Source organism: Gossypium hirsutum, chromosome A05 (assembly GCF_007990345.1).
Source record: "Gossypium hirsutum isolate 1008001.06 chromosome A05, Gossypium_hirsutum_v2.1, whole genome shotgun sequence".
In the NCBI taxonomy this organism is placed as follows: Eukaryota; Viridiplantae; Streptophyta; class Magnoliopsida; order Malvales; family Malvaceae; genus Gossypium; species Gossypium hirsutum.
The window spans coordinates 1,492,052-1,515,295 of record NC_053428.1 but is presented as its reverse complement, the minus strand read 5'-3'; the positions used below and the strand labels follow the sequence as shown (position 1 = coordinate 1,515,295).

Genomic DNA, 23,244 nt, shown 5'->3' with positions numbered 1-23,244 from the left:
ACCGAACATATATACGTATAGGTAGCTACATATGTCATATAATATACCCCACAAAAACATATTATATATTTGTATGAAATTTTCTTTTGTGAATATTTGGAGACCTATTTGGTGTTTCCTTCAATTTATAGCTGTTGAAAAAGTTAAAACAGCTGCTGCATACATTGCTCCTGCTTATATTTTTTTTATAGAGTCAAATTAAAAAATAATTAAATTTATTTTTTCCCTCAAATAAAGTTCCAAATTCATTATTTATTTTTTTGGAATATATATGTAATATTGATAGAAATTTTCTGCTATTTGATAAAAGAAAATGTGATTTTCCATGTGTTGTATTAAACTTGATACACTTATTATGGGGATGGCGTTAGAAGAAATGATTGGTGATTAATTTTTTTTAAAATTGGATATGAATTTTCTAGGAAGCATCTACTTGTGGAGAAGCGTTTTCCTTTTTCAGTTGACGTGGGTGTGGCTTAGAATCAGATAAAAATGATGGATTTTCTTTAAGTGACAAAATTACAACAAAGGAATCTTCCGGTTTCATGTTTGATGACCGGTTCCCAAGGAAAAGACAGGTTAAAGAGAAAGGAAATTGCGAGCGTACAATGAAAGTGCCACCAACCAACCAATTGTGCTTTTCTATCATATAGGCATCGAGTTGGTAAAATAACCGAGGAAGCCCCTATATTCAGGGGTATATTGCATTTCAGTCCTTCTACTGAGAAATTGAGCAAATTAACTCTTATATATTTTTAAACATGCAAATTAGTTCCTCCGTTAATTTTTTCTGTTAAATACTGATGTGGAACATTAAATCAATGCTGAAAATTATTTTTTTATGAGTAAACTATAAAAATAATCATCCAACTATTATTTTTTTATTTGATTATTAAACTTTTCAAAATTAAATATTTGAGTTAATCTAAGCTAGTGTGGGCCTTTTCTTATTGGTCTAATAATAAAATTAGCCCTTTAATGTTTACAATTCTATCAATTTGATCTTAAATATAAAAATTTTAACAAATTTAGCTTTCAATGTTTACAAAATTTGTCATTTTAGTTGTAATTCTGAAGAAATTAATACATTTGGCCCTCAACGTTTACAAAATCTATCAATTTAGTGATAACTCTAAAAATTAAAATATATATATTTAAAAAAATATTTTTAACCATTTATAACCAATCGGCTAACCCATGTGAAATATTGAAGTAAGAAAAAAAGTATACTCTTTCAAGTCGCTTGCAACAATTTCTTTTACTATAATTTAGGCTTCATACTGGGGCAAATCAATAGATTTGGAACCTATTTGGAATGATTGGTTGCATTACTACTCAAACAGATAACATTTTTAACGCCTTTACTTTCATTTAGATCTTAATTTTTGTGTTTTATCCTAATTTTTAAGAGTTGTTTTGCAAGAGAGACTTGAAAGAGGACACTATTTTTTTTCTTTTTTCTTTTTTAATATCTCACATGGGTTAATTGTAGGGATGGCAAAAAAAAAAACTAAATCTGATAGGTTCCTAGCTGATTCGGCCTGATAGTATTGGATTTTCTTTTTGAAGTCAAGGTCGAAGCAGATTAATTTTTAAAAGCAATTGGGTTAAGTCAGGACCAAGTTTAGAATGAAATAGCCACGCCTGATATATTTATAAAATTACCTTTTATACATATTTAATATTAACTAAATTAAAAATATAAAAAAATGATCACTACTAGTCTCATTTTACTACCACTGCATCTATACTAGTCCCCTTTCACCCTTGTAAGGTTATTTTCCCCATTTTCTATCATCTTAATTCAATAATTTATTAAATGAACATTTATTCCTTCTTTTTCGTCTTTATTGTAATCACAACACATGTGTGAATATACATTAGCACACAACTCCAGAGATAAATCTTTAATCAAATCTAATTAATCACAGTTTTAAAAAAAATAAATTAAATTAAATTCAGGTCGAATCATATAGAAATTGGGTATATTATTAATTTTTGAGTCTAGGTTCAAAGCGGATTAAATTTGTTAAAGTCGGGATTGGGTCAAGGCATGGCAGTAGAGCATCGAGATAGGGTTGGGTGGGCAAAAGACCGCTATAACAGCCTAATTTTTAGTGGTGTCAAGAACAGTGATTTGAGATCACTAAATCTGACGAGTGAGTCAAAATTTTAATAAATTAATACCTATGAGACAAGTGTGAATATAGAAGTATTTTTGAATTAGTGAATTTGGTGATTTAAAAGAATTAATTAGGTAAATTGGGTCGAGAATGAGGTATCGAGACCTCAACTTCATAAACCAAGTCATAAATATTTTTAGAAATATTTATGGAGTGTTAGTGAGTCATTATTAAAGTTTCATTAGAAAATTTTAACGTTTGGATAATCAATTATTAAAAAGAACTAAATTCAAAAAGGTACAAATTTTATTAAATAGTAATTAAATAGCTTAAGCGATTAATAAGAAGGGATTTAAAAGAAAATTAGACCCAAATTAAATGGGCTAGACGGATTGGGCAAGAAAATCAGCAAGAAAATAAGGAGAAATAAGGGCAAAATTGGAAATTTTGCAAATTTAGCATATAAAATAAAGACAAAATGGAAAAATCTAGAGATATCATCATTTTTCTTCAGCCAAAACACCATGGGAGGTTTGAAAGAAGCTGGTTTTTCATATTTTTCCATATTTGAGTTCAATTCTTGCTTTTTCTTTGGGATTTTTATATTTTTGTGACTTTTACAATTAGGTCCAAGTATTTAATTCATTAGTTTTTGATTTTATGGACAAAATTTAAAGTTACCATTGATAATTTTTGGTTGTTTATGATGAATTAACATTGATTTGAAGCTTTAATTTTGTTGCATGATGATTTTATCAAGTAATTTCATTAGAAATTGATTTTAGGACCTAATTGTGAAAAAGTTGTGAATTAAGGTTTAGTGTTGAAATTATGATTATCAAAGGTTGTGTAGTAGTTTATAATAATGGAATAAAGTGTTAATTAAAAAAAAATTAGCTTAATTGATGGGTGAAGCTATAAATTTTAGGGTAAAGTGTAAATTTGAAAATTGAAGGGCATAAATTGTGAAGTGAATTAGAATTGAAATGAATGCTAATGAATAGAAACTTTTATATTATAGATCGAGAATCCGAAGATAAAAGTGGAATAGAGGAAATTTTTTATTAGTCCCTGAATTTTCATAACTTCTACAAATTGGCCCAGGTAAGTTCATATGGTTGAACTTGCATAATTATTTGTTAAATTGAGAACGATGTAATGTGTTATTTCATTTTTTTTCTATTGAATTGTTAATATTGGGAAATAATGTGAAAATCGAGTTAGAAGTCAAATGGAGGAAAACACAGGATTGAGTACGTTCGTGTTGTGACAAATGATGTATTGACAGATAAGACCATGGTTGTTCCATGGAAAAATGTGAAACGTAGGTATGGTATTTCCATACCGAGCTATGATATGTAGGTATGGTAATTCTATACCGAGCTATGATCGTAGGTATGGTATTTCCATACCGAGTTATGATACGTAGGTATGGTATTTTCCATACTGAGTTATGAAACGTAGGTATGGCATTTTTCACGAGGAGAACCATACTGAGTTGTGAATCGTGGCACTGAGAAAACCATACTGAGTTGTGAATTGTGGCACTGAGTAAACGACGTACTCAAATCCGTAAGACAGCCCTTAATTTGACGAGTATTGGTAATATTGTATTTGACAGGAATTGATTGTGTAATATTGTATATTGATTGTTTGTAAATGTTTGGTAAGCTTGTTATTATGAGCCTATGAACTTACTAAGCTTCCAAAGCTTACTTTGAGTGTTAATGGTTTCTGTAGATTTACTTGATATCGGTGGATCGAATCAATACATCAGGGCACACTATCCAGATTACTTCGGTAAATTTTATTGTGTATCTTGAGGTTTATATGGCATGTATAAGGTTTAATTGAAAGGAAGTGAAGGTGTTATAAACTTAGTTATCAACATTTTTCACTAAAACAGTTTTATATAGCAATAGTAGTCCGACTTTGAAAAATCACCAAAAATTGTGAAAATCGAATTAGAGGTTGAATAAAATATTGAATTAAAGCCTATAGAGTCTAGTTTTACATAGAAGAAAAGGTGTAAGCAAAAGAACTTCATTTTATGAGATATTTGAATTTTTGTGAGACAATGTCAGAATAATTTCGGGTTCCCCTATTCTGATTTGGGAAAATCATTAAAAATTGTACAAAAATAATTATGAGTTATAATTTATATTCTTAAAATTCATAATGAGTCTATTTTCAAAAAAAAAATGAAAACATCATCTGAATTCCGTATGAGGAGATAATTAATTTTTAGTGAAGAGGGGTCGGAACTGTTGGACAGCGAAATAGGGGAGATTTTAAAGAATAAAATGTACTTATTGGCTAGACCAAAAATTCTGAAAATTTTATGGTAAGAAGATGTATGAGTCTAGTTTCAAGGAAAATTAGCGGATCTTAATTTAAAGCTCTGTAGCTCAATATATAAATAATTTAGTGACTTTGACTTGAGTGGACAGCTTTGATATGAACATAAGTAAATAGTGGAATTATGTGTAATTATTTTATAAACTCCAGTAACATCCTGTGACTGTGTTCCGGCAACAGATGTGGGTTAGGGGTGTTACAACCGCCCTACCCTATCTCGTTGAGAGCACTAGTTAGTTGATGGGTTAGAAAGCGCTAAAAATGATTGTTGTAATAAAAAAATAGAGTTAAAGACTAAATTGACAAATTTTGTAAATATCAAGAGCCAATTTTTTTTTATTTTTTAGAATTGGATCTAAAATGACAAATTCTGTAAATATTAAGGGCTAAATTTGTTGATTTTTTTATATTTGGATCAAATTGATAGAATATGTAAAAATTAGAAGACTAACTAAAAAAAAATTGCATGTTCCATGCCATCATTTAATAGAAAATTTTAATAGAGAGACCAAATTTGCATGTTTTGAAATATATAAGAGTTAATTTATTTATTTTTTAGGCACTTCTTTAAACACTCTTCAAAATATATTGTTTTGAATTTTTTTTTTTAGTATCATAAAGATCGGTATGTTTTGCAAAAAAGAAAAAAAGATCATTACAATATGGAATTTTTTTATGTTGACTCTTACGTAAAATCCAAGATGGTGGATTGAAAGTTGTTGGTTTTTTGTTTGTCCAGAGAACCTTTAAAATTCCTCAGCTGCTTCTGTAATTTTTTCGTCCCTTCCAACACTGATTTTCTATTTAGAACATCATATCATCTTCATCATAACATTAATCTAAGTATGCGATTGAAGAAGAATATAAATGTAATAAGTTGAGTGATTATTTTATAATTTTTAATGATTAGTGGACCAAATTTTTTTAATTGTGATGTATTATGAAGTTTTTACCCTAAAAGGACATGCAATAAGGGCCAAGGTGGCTTACTTTAGAATCTGAGACCACCGTTTGTTGGGTTGCTCATGATTTGCGTGGCCTTATGGAATGCTGGTCTCATTTTCTAATATTGAACACTGGACCTTTATCATAGAAATGTCTATTAAATGTCTAGATTATCATAGAAAAAATATATTAAAAAAAATTGTTCTTTAAACCGCGAAAGGAAATAGGCATGAAGATCTTTTTTTCCCTCTTTACAAATTAACTATATAAACAAATCAAACAATAAATGAAAAATATATATAATGGATAATTTTTCAATTTAATAATAATTTTTTTATATTACAATATCAAGGGAGTAGAAATATGTGGAGCCAAAGTAAGGCAAAGTTGGGGCTCATTCTGTTTCTTATTCAATGTGCTGTGGATAAAATTAAAAAAAAAAACTCGTGCTTAATCCGTCAACCACATCACAAGCCAAACATCTATCCTTGCAAGCTTTCTTTCTTATTCACATTTCACACAGAAGGAATTAATAAATTAGAGTTGGGTCCCACATTAAAGATGAACCAATCATTTTCCATGCTGGAAAATTGAACAAGTGGCTCATATTCTTGGGCCAAGATCGAATATGCTAAACTAGCATTATAAAAATAACAATATTAAGTGTTTTGAAAATATGTTTAATTTTAAGAGTAGGTAAATCACCTTTCCAATTCACGAAAATAAATTAAATATTTGATTTAGTGATAAGCGCGTGTGAAAAGAAAATTCAAATTTTTATTTTTGTTTTTTATAAAGTCAAAATAAGAAACAAAAAATGCTTTACTTAATGGGAACTTAAAACGGAAAATAAGCATTGAAAAACAAAGAGAGGTAAAAGATATAGGGAAATGGGCTTTATTAATTTGTTGCCATTTATTTATTATTTTTATTAAATGCTAACCAACAAATCAATTACTTAAACAAATTTTGACTGATAACTTCCCCCTTTTGACTAAAATGTCTAGATTATCATAGAAAAAATATATTAAAAAAAAAATTGTTCTTTAAAAGCTAAAGGAAATAGGCATGAAGATCTTTTTTTCCCTCTTTACAAATTAACTATATAAACAAATCAAACAATAAATGAAAAATATATATAATGGATAATTTTTCAATTTAATAATAATTTTTTTATTTGAGCTAAATAATAATCCATCCAAATATTCCTGTGTATTCAATGTTTATTTGGATTCAATATAATGTATCAATGTATTGAAAAAAAACATTATGGCTTCAACTTATATTATGTTTTTTTTGGTGCAGCAAAAGGTATTATATGATTAGTTATATCCACATACATGAATATGTTTACACAATTATTTTGATTTAAATGGATCGTGATTAAAATTACACAAGTTAAAATTATATTACTTTTATATCTTACTTTAATATTATATAAAAAAACATTAACTTAATTACATAATTTTATAAAAGGGTTAAATTATTATTTGATATTTAAATTTGACGATAACTCTTACATTGAGATCTGAACTTTTTTCTTTTTTGACTAAATTAATCTTTGAACTTCATAATTATTTTTCATATTAGGGTCTAGTTAAGCGATTATTTTCATATCAAAAGTTAGACTTCTTTTTTTGTTCAACTTAATATCTGAATTTGTATTAAAGTTTAGATTTTAAGTTTTTGAGAAAATATCAATAATTAACTTAAAAAATTCAACTTAATATAGTAATAATTTTCAAATGTAAAGATTAATTTAGATAAAAAAATAATTCTCAATATATGAATTTGGACCAAAATGAAATTTAAACCAATATGAAAAGTAGTTTCCAAATTAACCGGAAAAAGTGATTACCCTTTACAAAATAATAGGGTAAGGGATAAAAGAGTTTATTAGTGTTAAATAATGGTTTCTATCGATATAATTACACGTGGAAAATTACAAATAAAAAATCACAAAGCCCGAGCGGCTCGAATATAAACCGGTGGTTGAGCTACTTTTCTCCATTATACTCTCGCCGCCTCCTAAAACAAGAGTCTATTGTAGTTTGTTTCTATGTAAACCGCGAAAGAAGAAAATCTACATCTGCAACAAAAAAATGGAAGACTCATCGCCCAAAGAAGACAACCCTGGAGTTCTGAAGCTTCTCGAAGCTTTGAAACAAGCAATCCAGGAGTTACAAGCTCATCCAACTCACAAATCGGTTCAGTCTAACTCATCTCCCATTAAAGCTCTTCTCGAGCTTGAAACCGAGTCCGATTCGATCATCTCGAAAGACCCACTTCTTTCTACTCTTTCCCGACACTTGGCTGAGCTCAAGATCCTCGTCGAAACCCTAGAAAGGAATCGTGGTTATGGTCTCAGGAGTTTTTTGACTCGTCGTGTGTCGACTTATTCCATCTCTCGAGTTGCTGGCTCGATCGAGTCCGAGATTCAAGCCTTGATGGATCGTGGGAGTATCGATAGCTTGATAAATGCTTTGAAAGATCCCTGGAAGGACGAGGACGAGTTAGCTCGGTTACTGAGTCAGTTTGAACACCGAGTATCACAAGGGTTTAATCCCGAGTTGCAGGATTCAGTCTTGAAATCGAAAGCCTTTTCGGTTTTACAAACAGTGCTTTGCGACCCGAATTGTTCAAAACAGATCAGGGAAAAAGCTGCGTTTTGTGTAGCCGCTTTGATTCGATTCAACAAGGATGTCTTCGTCGGCCAAGTGAATATGGGAGATACAATTCAAGCTCTTTTGGAGATGAAATCAGCCCATAGCGTAAAAGTTCTATGTGAGTTGATTACATTTATTAAATCTCCATTTGTTGATGTAATTCTCTGTAATGGGGAACTTCCCAAGATTTTAACTTTATTAGATTCCAAAGATTTGAGCATGAAAGTGGTGGTCTTTAATTGCATTCTTGAGATTGGTTACTTTGGACGTAAAGAAGCTGTTGAAGCTATGCTTAATGGGGGGTTGATAGAAAAACTTGTGGAGTTGCAGAGGTCAGAATTTGGTGGTGATTTGATAGGGATGGGAAAGTATGGAAATGAGAATGAGGAGAGTGAGGGGAAGAAAAGAGAAAAGAAATTTTTAGAGAATCATCCATTTGCAAGCTGTGTGGCAAGGTTTGCAGTGCAATTAGAGGTTGGGGAAGGGTTGAGGAAAAGGGAGAAAAGGGCTTTTAAACCAGAGATTCTGGAGAAAGTTAGGGAAGCATCTGTTAATGATGCTGAGGCTGCTACCATAATTGCTGAAGTTTTGTGGGGATCTTCACCTTGACGATGTTCATGTTTAGTGATTAATGATCATGTTTTTGTCTTTGTTTGGTTTTTTCTATGATTAGCGGTCTTTTGGTTTGGTGCATAGAAAATTGGGTATCTATTTGTTGTTGTAAATGAACTGTTGATAAAAATTGAATTCTTCATTCAATCAACTGGTTTTTTGTTTGTTAGCTTTGTTCTTAAAAAATTTGTGTTAATAGGATTTCGCCTTTAGGAAGCATCTTCTTCTTCTTTTTCTTTTTCTCTTTTTGGAGTTTGCAAAGTATTTTGAAACTTCATTTTTAAGCTAGAATTGCATCCTGACAACTTTAAATAATATAACCATAAATTTAAATAATAAAAAAAATATTTCAATTATGTTGTGATTTAATAAATTAACATAAATTAAAACTTTCTACTTTTTTGGGGGTGTTGATGCCTCCAAAAGGGGTGCAAGAATCATTGCTTGGTTTAATGCTTTTTTTTCATTTTTTTTATTATAAAAAAGTGAACATTTTTAATAATTCAAATGGTGGATTTAGTCTTTTAAGTCTCATGCAAGGCAACATAAATTTAAATATATTTAAGTGTATACTATTTTTTTAATTTAAATGTTTGAGAGAAATTATTGTGGTATAAATTTGAAATTCATCCAAACTCTAGTAAAACATAAACCGTAGCAGAACATGCTACCATAAGCACTTACGTAGGTTGAACCAAAAAAGAAAGCACTTGCCTTGCCTGGTCCTTTCCTACAATGTAGCATTTGTTTCACGTAAGTTGCAAAGGCGACTCAATTTCTAGTAGCTGACCTTTCCTTGGGCGTCCACTATTTTTCAATCTTCCTCGATAAAGTTAAAACATGTCTACTTCATTCACACTTTTCTAAACATTAAAAGCAATTTCAGATTCTTTATTCAATTTTATTATGTTTTAATGCTTGGGAAGTTAGATATATGTAATATGTTTAATTTTAACTATATTGAAATAGAAGCACCATTTCTAAGGATAACTAGTTCCAGTTTTTAACAATTATAGACTAAACTTGGAATCTCATCATTTCGCTTTAAATCCTAAGATTTCCAAGTTCAGCTGTCGTATTAAATATTTGGTAAAATGTATGCTGTGGGTGCCAATATTTCTTGAAAAGATTTCCCATTCAGGAACTTGTTGATTTTATAATTTGCTGAAAAAAAAACACTAAAAATAGAAAGGAAAAAGCTTGTTAATTTTTAGAATCTTTAGATCAAATTAACATTCGGAAAAGTGGCTGCTGCTGATTGATGCTTTACCATCTCCATTAGGCCTTAAACTGAAACCCATTCTAGTTTCTTTCAATCGAATCCACGTACAGAAACCAACAAAAAAGACAAAACAATGCACGAATTGCCAATAACTTTACAGTACAAGACTTTAGTGTCTTTGGTTTTAATACGCAACTGCTGACATCAGTTTCCAATTAGTGGACTGTGTGTCAATTTCAGTGAAGATAAGCAAGCTTTGGTTGGTTCTTTTTACTTTATGTTGCAGAATGCACTCAAAACATGTTAGGTTATAATATCAAAATTTCAACAGGCTTATCACATGTAAAAGCTATTTATCAAGAAGAGCAATGTTCATGAATTTCCTTTTTGCAAATGCTAACCACCACTTATTTGGTGTTCCATTAGGCCTATATGCAACACCCAACAGTCTCCCACTCGTCTCTTCTCTTATTTGCTTCAGATAATCCCTCAGCAGTTCTGCATTTTAAGAAACCAACAATTTACATGATACTAGAAGTTCAATAATGCATGTGATATTCAATATTGTAACAAATGAAAAAGGAGATTTACCTGCTTCCTGTTGAGACTGTGGAAGAGAAAAGAGCCCTGTAAAAGGAAAACCAGATTCACCAGGTATGGTAACATTTTCCACTCCTAAGTTAAGAATTGCCTTAGACCCCTCAGCCAAGGTTCTACAACCTTCAAGCTTCCTTAGAGACAAATTTATGTAGAATGTCAAATATATAAGGAGCTTATCTGCAGGGCCTTTAATATCGAAGTTCCTAAAGAAGACATTGCAACGAAAGAATGTGATGGCTTCATCAACTATATCCGTTTTGCCTGCAAACAAAACAATACCATCTTGAATAATCAAATCAAATATTTGAAAAAGGACAACTACCCAATGATGCTGATTAAAGAACTTAAATCCCACCTTGTTCTGAAACAGGAGCAGGACCCTTTTTACGACTTTTCAAAGGAAGTAAAGGGCAGCCACAGGCTTTAGTAATTCCTTCCTCATCAGCAAAAGTAGAATGATAAACCTGCCTCTCATTTATTTCCAAGTGAATATGAACAAAAAGTTACCATAAATAAAATTGTTATGAATTATCTGTGCTATTATTTAAGAGTTTGCTGAATTTGTGTCATCGATAAGAAAAGTACTAGAAAACCAAAAGTTAAAATAATTAATAAATAACTACACTTTTAAACCCATCATCATCATCATTATTATTCTAAATTTTACTATTTCCAACCAAAGCTTCATTATTATTAAACTTTCTAAAGAAATATTGATTTTCACCCATATCATGCACCTGCTATGATATAATATATATGTAAAGGAAAGAGATTGATTTGGATACCATTTTCGTTTGAATTCCTTTGGCAAATAAACGAAATCAAGCAATTGGATTTTTCACAAGAAGGAAAGTGGGGTAACCAAATAATTCTGCAAAGAACAGCAGCACAACATCAAATTACAATCAACAGTAACGATTTATCCACAAAAAAAAAAACCGAAAATTTGCTATCAAGAACATGATAAATACTAAATTGAGACGGTTACATTATAATGCCATTGTGCAAGACTTGAATTCTTTAAAACACACAAACCCATCAAATTAGAGAAGCCATGAAATATGATATTAATGCAAACTGTTTACAGGAATGGGAAATCGTTTCATTCTCTATGATGCATAAACAGATATAAACATGTAAATAGCTTAACAACAGGAGAAGAGATGTACCAACAAATTTTTCCTTGGGAAATTTTCTGGGTGATCTTGAATTGCAAAAATGAACCAGGTGGGCGTTGGTGACATGCAATCATATAGCTAGAAATGGGGAAAAGACACGAAAAAAGATCGGGTAAACTTACAACCAACAAAAGCTTTTCAACAGCAAAATCTTCTCCTTCCTTTGAAATTTGCGCTTTGACTAGTTAAATGGGCTGTTGAACCAAAAAATGGACTAGTTAAATTGGCTGACTTTCTTCCATGACCATAAGAAAGCGATTGAAGTTTGGATATGATGGAACTATAAAGCCTACATCAAGAATGAAATACAAAGCCCAAAATAGGGAAAAAAAAATACTCGTATAGGTTTGTTTTTTTTTCTTTTATAGGTTTTTAGGTTTTATTAAACATAAATATAATTTTAGTATTTTATAATAATTTTCTATATACACATATGTAGTATAATTTCTTTAAGGATTAGTTTTTTTTTTCACTATAATCCATCTCATTAGCACACTTCATTTATATTTAAACACATATCCTATTATAAATTTTAAATGATTGGTATAACATATTATTAAATTAGAAATCGAAAGAATTAGTTGAAACCTTTAAAAAATCGAAAATCTAAAAATCAGTTAAAACCCAAAAAATTTGGATTTTTAACAAAGAACTGGGTTCGTGTTGTTTTATTTTGGACTCATTCTAATTTATAAAATCTTGCTTAATATTTGAGAATTGAAAAAAATAAATCGAACAAAATGAGTTTAAGTAAATAAATTAGATTTGTTTAAATCAAAAGTTGGGTTTACACGCCAACATGAGCTTAATCTAATTAGTTTTCTAATTATATGATATACTATATTAATTTTATTTGGACATACCATCTAATTTATACCATATAAAAATCAAATTTATAATAATAAATAATAATACTATAATGTAAATATTAATTTTTATGGATTGCAAAACAGTTATAAAAGAAGCCTTGATTATATAAAAAAATTAAATCTAAAACTAATTAAATATTATTTTATTTTATTTTTAAATATTACATTATTTATACCATATAAAAATTTAAATCTATAATAATAGATAATAATATTATAATAAAAATATTTAAGTTCATAAACCGTAAAACGAATATAAAAGAAACTTTAATTATACTAGACCTAAAAAAAATATGTAAAGAGTTAAATATCATGCATAAAAAGATAAGCCAACTCCAACTCCAACTCCAACCCTATCCAACTCAACCCATGAAAATCTAACCACCTCGGTTCTCGTCATGGGCACAGCGAACCAGTTTTTGGAGTTTACGTTGGGAATCAACATGTGGAGGGAACGGAATCAACCAAAAAATATTCTTTACTCGGGGCGTTTATGAGCTGCCGCCATGGATCCCAGTTCTTGGAAACATTGTATTCTTTCAACATCACGATAACAACGGAGTCTATACCAACTACTTTTAGCACCTGTGAATGGAGTTTCAAGCTGCGGTACTCTCTTTAATATCTGTTACTGACCAATCAACAAGTATATCTGTTTAATATCTGTTACTGGTTTCAATTGGATATATATATATATTTTACCCTCTTTGATATAGAAATCCATTTATTCATTCATGTACCAAATTGCAAATTCAGACTTTTTCATGTCCCTGTCACTGCCATGCTGGCACCGTTAAGTTAAGGGGTTGATGAGTCAAAACAGTCTGGCCATCACACAACTGAGGGGAAAAAAATATGCATACAGCTCATATGTTAGACCATTGGCAACTTGTAAATCTGTTTGAGGTCATCATCATCAATCTTTTCAAGCACATCTCAAATAACATTTTCTTTGGTTTTAATCATACCTTTCAATGAAGAGTCAAACCTACCAGTCCCCCTTCAGATTCCAACCAACTCTTCAATAGCACTTTCCCTTTGTTACTGTCCGTTTTGGGACATTCCCCATTAATATTTTGCATTCTTTTGGGGTATTGCCATTAAATTGTTCTATGTACTTCAAAGTTATAAAACCATCAATTGGTTGTTGTTGTTTGATATGTTGCTTATTATTTAAGATTCTGAACAAAAAATAGAGTAAAATTTAAAGCATAATTCCAAAAAACCAACATTATTCCAATATACAAATATATCAAACTATTTAAGGTGTTAAAAATTATATAAATATATAGAAAAAAATGAATACGAAGTATTTTTTAGAGCACTACATTAATAATTAAAATCTACCAGACACTGACACAAGCAAGTGGTGTTTTTGGAAATACATGGTTGTTGGCTTTTAATTAAAATAAATAAATAAAAAGGAAATGATGTTGATTTATAGCTTTTAACATATTAATTCATTTAAGCAAGCTTACCTCCAATCAGAATTTTGCCTTAACTTTGAAGAAAGAACAAGACGTCATTCCAAGTGTAGCAGACTTTTGGTTTTACACTAAAACTATACTCCTCAGCTTAAATATCAAAGACCAAACTTTAAGCAGAAACTTAATGCCATATTAAGTGAAAAAAAACCAAACCAAACCAAAATACTGCAACACCACAACCATTTCAACTTTCAGATTAACCTAATTTACACACTTTTTCAGCAGACCATAGTGGCCAAAGAATGATATACTACATTAAAGCTTTACCTATAGAACAAATCTTAGTTATATGGAAGATGTAGAGGTTATCTATTAAATTACGTTTGTTAATGAGGATGTTGAGTCGTAAGGAATGTTGGCTAAAGGTCCTCTTTGACAAGCAAGTTCATGGATATCCTTTACAATATCAAAGACGGCCTCTGGTTGTGCTAGTTTAAGAGCATTCACCGACATTCTTTTGAGTTCGTCTGTCTTGGTGCTGAACCATTCCGACACGATTCTTGCTGTTTCCTTCGGACTTCTGGTGAATACGCCTGCTCCGTTGTCTACTACGTAAGGCACATTACCCTTTTCCTGCAATAAAAAATTCAAGGGTAATGGTTAAGGACGGCAAAAGTTGAAGCCATTGAAACACATCTTATAAGTAATTGTAACTAAACCTGTCCTGGAATGTAGTCATTGAGAACAATTGGAAGTCCCCTAATCAAGGCCTCTGTAATGGTACCAGGACCAGCCTGTAATTTGATTTAGACAGATTAATCTATGTATATTAAGCAAGAAAATGTGCAAATATAGGTTCTTACCTTTGTAATTATGCAGTCACAAGCTCCCATCCATTTCTCCATTTGGGTTTCGAACCCTCTGACCTGCAGTGAAGGGAAAACATTGTTTAATTGACTGTTTCTCATTAATTGTGCCTGTTTGTTGCATACATGTGGTAAGTTCAATGAAATTACCTTCACTGGGATCTTCCATTCCAGTGATTCCAATGTAGAGGCAAGGGCTTTGTTTCGGCCACATATTATGATTAGTTGCCCTATTGGTTTCCCTTGATCGTTATCGTATAATGATTCGCCGAGAACCATGGCTGTTTTCTTAACAGGCCCCATTCCTTCACCCCCTCCCATCAGCAAAACAGCAGGCAAATCAGGGTCTAGCTCGATCTCTTTTCTTAAATCTTCCTACAATACATAGACAAAAAGAATGCATAAAAAAAAGACCATCATATAAAGATTGATTGTTTTATTATGTCTGGTAAGATCCTCAACCTTGGAAAGAACCGCACGAGCAAATGAAGGCCGAATAGGAAGACCAAAAACCTGGATTTGGGACTCTTCAAGACCATCATATAAAGCTCTCTTGGCTACCTCCTTTGAAGGGCAGTAGCATCTGTTAACCCTTGGATGAAACCTGAACCGAATTTTCAATTGTTTAAAGATATCAAGGAACATGGATATAAAATGGAAATAAAGAAGTTTACAGGCTTTTGATGAACTGACCATGTGGGATGACAGGTATTGAGGTCTGTAATTACAGTAACAAAGATTACTTTCTTTTGAAGGCCTTTCCATTTAAGAACTGAGAGAGGAATGTGTTGCATCAATGGATGTACACTTATGATAATGTCTGGCTTGTATTCCATTAAACCAGCCTCAACCTCCCTTCAACGACAGATAACATAATTAAGTTGTGATGAAATTAGAAAATGAAATTTATGTTGAAATAAGGATCAACATACTTGGCGTAATAGGAAGCAATGGCAGCAAGATAGCTGCTATGTATCCATCTAGGAGAAGTACTGTGAAAAGCTACTTTCCAGAGTTGTACATGTTTCACCATGAACTTGTAAGACCTTTCCATGTCGTTCAATGGCCAGCCTGTGTATTCTTTCCAGACATCTTTCACGTATATCTGAAAAGAACATAGGAAAATTCGTTACCTGGTAAATTAAATTGTAGATCTAGATGAACAGATGAAAAAGAAATGATAAAAACAAGCAAATCACCCTGTATTCATCTCCAAACTCGATCCGAAAGGCGTCTCGAATAGCCTCGGCTGAAGCTCTATGGCCACCACCTGTGTCACTCATGAGAATCAGCACATTCTTGCTTCTTTCAGCACCCATCTGCATCAACTGTATGGTTCCATCCTCATCCTCGTATTCATCTTCACTCTCATATGAACACCGCCTTCGATGTTTACGATGATGATGATAATAATAGCCGTTGTTGTTGATGCCGCCGTAAACTCTCTGCCATACCTTCTCTGTAATTGAAGCAACTTTTTCCGGCGACGCTACCTTCATCACCATATCCACCAAGAAGAAAAGAAAACAAGATACCAAGAAAGACAAAGAACGCTTTGGAAGTTTAACTGTTTTAACTGCCAACTACCCTTTTCCCGACAACAAGAAATGGAAGTTTTCCGGTAGAGTTACAGAGATTTGACGGCAGAGAAGCAGATGAGCAAAAAAAATGATGTCGTTTAAAGTTTATGAAGAATATAAGCTGGCAAAATGTTGGAAGTTAAAAAAATTGCAGAAGCAAACTGAGAATTAATTTATTGGTGGAAAATTTTGAGTGTAATGAAGTTGCAACCATCAGATTCGCATTTTATTATGGAATGTTCGAGAGGGAAGATTCGAATCTTTTTCTATGTTCTACTTTTAGTTTGATTACATCAAACTAGATTAAGATGTACCATATTTTTCTAAATAATTATTTAATCTACGCTACTTTATATGATAAAACCACATCTTAAAAGTATACACATGTTTTTAATAATTTTATTTATAAATAATTTCTTTTTTAAAATATAAAATCTTTTTTAGCACTGTGGATTTATGAAATATAGTTTATAAAATTGGAGTAAGAAAACTAATAAATATGAAAATTTAAAAACTGTCTTTTTTCTTTGTTGTCCTTCTTTTTGGGATGTTTGTAGTAAAAGGCAGGTTTTATATTTTCAGATATTTATCTTTTTTAATGATACGGTGAAGGATATCCGTATGTAAAAAGGTGAAAAAAAAAACAGGTTTTTATTTAAAATCAGGGTAAATTAAAAGTTATTTGGAGACAGTGTGCAACAATAAAACATATTAAAATTTAAGTTGAAATTTTGGAAATAATATAATAATTTCCCAACACTATAAAATACATATAAAGGTATACTAATATTAATAAAAAAAAATGGTGCATCTATCACCTTAAATAGAAAGCAAACTTATAAAGAAAAGTCAGTTGGAGAGCAACCAAAACAGTTAAGAGTAGAAGCATTGTAGAATTTAGATTACTTGAATTTTCAATAAAACATTACTTTTGTATAAAATTTCAAGTTTGCACTCAACCTTCATTTTTTTTTCATCTCAACCATTTTCTTATACTTTAATATTCAAATTTCAAATTTATTTAATATTATTAGATTATTCACAATAATTCACTTTGCTTTGCGTTTTGTTTTTTCTATTTAGGTTTTGGGTTATTGACAAAATAGAATTTTGCTTTATAACTTTTAGATACTATTTGGTAAAATTTCAAAATTGTTTTTCATAAATATTCTTTTAAAAGTTAAGTTTTCAAGGAAATAAATAAAATTATAACTCATATATAATATTTTCATTATATCATGTTTTAATTTTATTTCATTATTTAAATATAAATATTTATTTTCAGAAAAATAATATTAATTATAAAATACAATTCGATAGAATTCAATTCAAATAATTCAAGGCTTAAACTATTTTTTATTAACGTTTATATATTTTATCAAAATTGTCCTAATTGTATTTTTGAATCTCTTTTTGTCATCAACCTTTTTTTTTAAAAACTGCTTTTTTTAATTATTTTTTTCTAACAGATCTGATGAAAGTACCGTTAAAGACAATGTGGAATATTTTTAATGAGATATAATTTATTACTTAGGTAACTCAACAAAATAATTACATGTGAAAAATAAATTTTATTATCTAATAAAATGTCTCAAAATGAATGCATATATTTGTTTACTGAGAGGTTTCAAAAAGATAATTAATAAATCAAAACCAAAATATCAAATGTGTGCATTTATTTTGAAACTTTTTTTAAATAATTACATTAATTTTCTTTAAATTAAGAGTTTTTTTTAACTTCATGAATTATTTATTTTATTATTTTTCATATGTAATTATTTTATTGGGTCATGTAAGTAATAAATTACATCTCATTAAAAATATTCTACATTATATCGTTAATTATTTAAGTGTACTTTTATCAAATCTGTTAAAAGAAAACAATTTAAAAAAGAAAAAATTTGATGACAAAAAAAACTCAAAAATACAATTAGAATTATCTTGACAAAACATATAAATATTAATGATCGAATTTATCATTAAACCAATAAAAAAATTTCCCCTGAAATTTCTTTTCCCAAACCGGTTTTTACATAAAAATAGGTTTAAATCAACTTGTTTAGAAAAATTAAATGAGTAGAGAAAGAAATAATGTAATGTAAGTGTACACACAACTTGTTTGCGTGAAAGTAAAAATCCATTAAAATGGTAAGTAAGTTAGCGTAAAAATCTGTACTTTTTAACTTTTTAATCTATTTTCATATTTTTAATTTTAAAATAATTAAGTATGCCATAGTTTGAATATTTTTAATTACACATTCCAGCTTGGATAGTAATACATGGGCTTAACCCTTTTAGCATCCAAATTTATACCCTGCTAACATTTTCCTTAAACTTTTGATGTTAGATTTTCTCATTCTTCGTTTAATTCCGAGTCATGTTCTCATTAATTTTAGAAACAGCATTTCATATTCTCTTTAATGTGGTTTTGAAAAGTCTAATTTAAAATTTGGATGTTGAATATTGTCCGAAAAAATAATTTTAGAAATAAAATATTAATTTTAAATATAATATTGTGAAGCTTAAATGTGTATTTAAATAATATTTAAGTTCGTTAATATCATAATATTTTAGTACAAAAATAAATAAAAAATTATTTTAATATCTGAAATATAAATTTTAAATATTTATAGATGGATATAAATATTAATTATTTTTAAAATTATATTAAATATATAAATTATATTTTAAATATCATTAAAATATAACAATTATAAATTTAAACATATAATGATATATATTTAAAATGAATTTCAAAAAAAATATTTTTAAATATTACATAAAATATTTTTTAACCCTTATTTATATAATTATATTTAATATATTTTTTAAAAAAATTGTTTTTGTTTTTGGGTTCAAAAGTAATTTTAATTTAAAAACTGTCTGTTTAGTAAATTAAATCCAATGTATTTGACCTTATTGTACAAAAAAAGGATGGCTGGGCCTATATAATACTAAAAGCCCAAAGAAGAACACAATAAAAATCGACCACAGTGGGAGTCGAACCCACGACCTTTTGATCCGAAGTCAAACGCGCTAATCCACTGCGCTATGCGGTCCGATCTTGATGCTTTGTTATTATTTACTTTAATATCTTATGAAAATGATTGCCTCAATGTAATTTAAATTCAACTTTGCTTGTGATTGTTAATCGAATTATTCTTCAGCTTTAGTTATTTATTTGTTTTTATAAAGACGTATAAATTTTGAGGAAAATTGTTAATCGAACTAGGAAAATGAGAACTGTCCATACGGTTTGATGAGTATGATTGCGTACTTTGGATTTTAGTATGATTGTGCAATTTAGATTAATATTCTATATATATTACATGTGTTATTGTTATGTGTCTATAATCTTTATATTTTTTGAAAATTGAGAATTTATTTTTTATATTTGTAATTTCAGAAATTTAATTCCTCTACTTTCAGATTTTAATATTTAGATCCAATTATTAGCACTATTAATTTTTTTGTTAAATTAGATACTACGAACATTTTAAAATAAAAATAAAACCTATTCAATTAGTAGCCATATAATAAAAAGATGTTACAAGAGTATTAACGATTTAATCTGAATTTTAAAATTTGAAAAGTTGAGACATTAAATTCTTGAAAAAACACAAGGCCTTTAGACATATTTTAACCTATTATTTATTATATATATATATATTTTTTTGGTGAAAAATTATGTTATTTTTAAACACATCCTCTGTTATACAGAGGTGGTTTTCATGTGCATACTGATAAAATTTCTAATAACTTGCTTCGTTTGCATGCCATTACTGATGTCTCGTTGTTCAAAATGCAAAATACAAAATACCTGGTTAAGATCCTAATTTGTAAACCTTCACTGTAATAGGTTTTAAGGTACAAGAAGAAAAGCCTTCAGGGTACTAAACTAGCTCTAATCTTAGCAAAATACAAAATACCTGGTTAAGATCCTAATGTGTAAACCTTCACCTTTCATCACAACAAACAGCCTACATTCATTTCCTATAATACTTTCAGAAATTTAGTATGATAAATTTTATGTGGACATCTATATGCATAATCACTTCTTTCTTGTTCGAACCATCAAACTTGTGATGGGGAACCTGAACATAAAGGACATGGCGGGTCACGCCTGTTCTCGAAACTCGTTTTCCCTTCCAAACAATCTGCATGATATGCATGCCCGCAAACTAGAACTGCCACGACAGAGAATTCAGCAGAAGCCAGGGTATTTCCGATAAAATACGGTTTCCGTCTCAGATGCTTTTGGCATAGGCCACAAATCATCTTCATCTTGTCAGGTGATACTGGATCCGTCACCAACAAACTGGACCTAATCCTTTCGGGTCTGCCGAACGCTTTTTGTCTACCATCTGTAGAAGTTGGGACACTTTAGATGGCATGGCAAAACATAAACCAGAATGAAACACTTAATTTTGGCTATGAAATCTCGATATCTTGTTTTACCATTTACGCACCGATTTTGATAAGTTAAGAGATTCATTCACACTATCACATGCTATGGAAACAAACAGATTCATGGCATGAAAACCAATAAAAGATGCATGTAACCTGATTGGCGTCCAGGCTCTTGGCTGGAATCAGTGAACTTGAATGACATCCTCTCATCATGTAAAGGACTAATCTTGGCACGAGAAGTTGATGGATTAGAATGGTTGCCAAAGTTTTGGAATTGGTAATGCTGGTCATAGTAACGGCGTGATCGTTTTGAAAATATCGAACGCCCAAAATTGTAATGGCGTTGACCAACTGAAGAGTTGGGATTTAGTAGCTTCATTGAACTATCTCCAACATCCATGCCAGCATCCAAATTGAATGAAGGCTATAAAACAAAGAGAGATAAAAAAAAATTAATGAACTATTGCAGACCATTCAGTTGACAAAGAGATGGAGGGGCAAAAACATTATTATATCCAAGAAACGAACAAGGAAAAGTACAAAACCTCGTTGGACAATAACTCCATTCCCGATGAGCATGGCATGTCTGCTGCAATATTTAATAAAGAGCACAACCATTATCCATATTCTTAACTTTCGCATTATAAAGACGAAGAATTTTTTGCACTTTCAGAATATCAGATTATAAAGCTGAAGATAAACCAATCCATTGCACGGACATATTTCATCTACCGAGACCAAGATGATCACCACAATCTCATTATGATCACATCGAGGTAGCAAAAGAAAAGTATTGAACCACCATTTCTGATCCAAACCGATGTGCATCAACTTAATAACATATATAGAAGACCTAATATCTAGATGATACTGCAAACAAATGCCCAATCTAATAGGTCCTACGTTTAGTAAATAAGATACAAAACAGCTTCCAATCAAATGAAAAAGAGCACAAAAATTTCAAAGAGAATATATACATATTAATGGTAGACTGCAAAATTGTTTAAGCTATTGTTAGTTTGTTACCTATAAATCTTCCCTTAATCATCTCCGCAATACCTGTTAAGATTGAGCATAGTTTGCAATGTTTATGAACAGAAATCTCCTAAGTTTCACAACACCATGAAGGTTTGTATGATCAAAATAAAATACAACACTTCCGTAACGTAAAAGCGCAAAGAAGCCAGAAGAACCTGTGTTCATCTGGAACATTCTAGGCGAGGAACAGACACAAAGCATTCTAGCCCTGGTTTCTGATATCAATTTTTCATAACTAAAACTCCCCTAAAGGCCAAGAACTGTATCAACAAAAGTAACCATTGAAGAGACATACAAGAATATGATTTTCCAACCTATTTGATACCATAAATGAAACTCTTTTTTTTTTTCTCTTCAAATCTCATAATTCATAGAATCCCACAACACTCCAAATCAAATAGCATCAAAAAACAAGCATTAATAATGATGATAATAAACGATTCAAGAAATTAAAACCATGTAATCAACAGAGAAAATAAGAAGTACACACCCAGATCAAATATTGATGAATAATTGAATAAAACCTTGACCCAACAAACCAGAAAAATTAACAAAATAAAAAAAAAAGGAAGAAAAATTACGATGGCGGCATACCAAATTTCGAACATTTTTCATGTACCTAAAACTTCAAAAAAAAAAAAAGGTATCAAACTTAGATTGGAACAAAATAAAAAAGAAAAAAATAAACGTACCCGAAGAAGAAGGAAGGTGGAGATTATGATGATTAAGATGTTGGGAGCTTGCCCTTCTCTTTCCCATTTTAATGACTTAAAATTGAGACCAAAAAGAAAACGAAACAGAAAATAGTAAATTATCCAAAATTAAAATGACAGAGGAAGTTCTTTAGAGGACACTGCACAGCCAAAGTAAACCATAACCCCAAAAGCTTTTTTTTTTTTTTGAAGGATATTTGGGTTCTGGGAACTGTACGGTCAGTATGATTTTGTATGAAACAATGGCACGGCCAGCAATTTTATTTGGGCTTTTTTTCTGTAAGGGTGTTTTGTTTCGTGAGAGATTATAGGAAAGTGTAAGAATATGAACAAAACAACACGTGCATTTATAAGTTTGGATGTTTAGCCAAAAATTAACTTTTATGTGTTTGTTTTAAAAAATAAAATATATTTGAAAAGGGTAAACTGTACACAAATTACTAAACTATTAATAAATTTACATTTTAAACACTTACCTTTAAAAATTGAATCATTCAAAAGAATTCATCAAAATTATTGAATTACTAATAAAATAATAATAAATATTCAATATAACTCTACACCCACTTATATGTATTAACAGTTAACGAAATAAAATTTATTATATTTCAAAATTAATTTTCATTCTCTTACGATA

At 30.1% G+C, this 23,244-nt stretch overlaps 3 protein-coding genes and 1 non-coding gene across 11 annotated transcripts; all 4 read right to left on the bottom strand.

Moving 5' to 3' along the window:
* Positions 1 to 9,891: 9,891 nt before the first annotated feature.
* Positions 9,892 to 11,874, bottom strand: LOC107903317 (actin-related protein 2/3 complex subunit 3). Of its 2 annotated transcripts, none has more exons than XM_016829334.2 (5): positions 11,696 to 11,874; positions 11,312 to 11,397; positions 10,882 to 10,990; positions 10,518 to 10,787; positions 9,892 to 10,424 (listed from the first exon to the last, which is right to left on the bottom strand). In XM_016829334.2, the coding sequence occupies exons 2-5, from the start codon at positions 11,312 to 11,314 to the stop codon at positions 10,276 to 10,278; spliced, it is 531 nt and encodes a 176-aa protein (XP_016684823.2). In that variant the 5' UTR covers positions 11,315 to 11,397; positions 11,696 to 11,874; the 3' UTR covers positions 9,892 to 10,275. The 2 variants fall into 2 exon arrangements, with proteins under 2 accessions (XP_016684823.2, XP_040968703.1); XM_041112769.1 differs by lacking the exon at positions 11,696 to 11,874 and adding an exon at positions 11,515 to 11,653.
* Positions 11,875 to 14,168: 2,294 nt separating this feature from the next.
* LOC121229214 (monogalactosyldiacylglycerol synthase 2, chloroplastic) lies at positions 14,169 to 16,641 on the bottom strand. Its single transcript, XM_041112761.1, has 8 exons — positions 16,066 to 16,641; positions 15,799 to 15,971; positions 15,560 to 15,721; positions 15,329 to 15,470; positions 15,017 to 15,241; positions 14,864 to 14,926; positions 14,720 to 14,794; positions 14,169 to 14,633 (listed from the first exon to the last, which is right to left on the bottom strand). The coding sequence occupies exons 1-8, from the start codon at positions 16,369 to 16,371 to the stop codon at positions 14,373 to 14,375; spliced, it is 1,407 nt and encodes a 468-aa protein (XP_040968695.1). The 5' UTR covers positions 16,372 to 16,641; the 3' UTR covers positions 14,169 to 14,372.
* A 2,790-nt stretch (positions 16,642 to 19,431) lies between these two features.
* On the bottom strand, positions 19,432 to 19,505 carry TRNAR-UCG (transfer RNA arginine (anticodon UCG)). Its single transcript has one exon. It is a non-coding gene; the product is annotated as a tRNA-Arg (tRNA).
* A 765-nt stretch (positions 19,506 to 20,270) lies between these two features.
* Positions 20,271 to 22,926, bottom strand: LOC121229215 (uncharacterized). Of its 7 annotated transcripts, none has more exons than XM_041112762.1 (5): positions 22,587 to 22,919; positions 21,883 to 21,915; positions 21,402 to 21,445; positions 21,010 to 21,280; positions 20,271 to 20,810 (listed from the first exon to the last, which is right to left on the bottom strand). In XM_041112762.1, the coding sequence occupies exons 1-5, from the start codon at positions 22,651 to 22,653 to the stop codon at positions 20,521 to 20,523; spliced, it is 705 nt and encodes a 234-aa protein (XP_040968696.1). In that variant the 5' UTR covers positions 22,654 to 22,919; the 3' UTR covers positions 20,271 to 20,520. The 7 variants fall into 7 exon arrangements, with proteins under 7 accessions (XP_040968696.1, XP_040968697.1, XP_040968700.1 ...); XM_041112763.1 differs by having other exon boundaries at positions 21,402 to 21,442; XM_041112766.1 differs by having other exon boundaries at positions 21,883 to 22,519; positions 22,587 to 22,727.
* Positions 22,927 to 23,244: the final 318 nt, after the last annotated feature.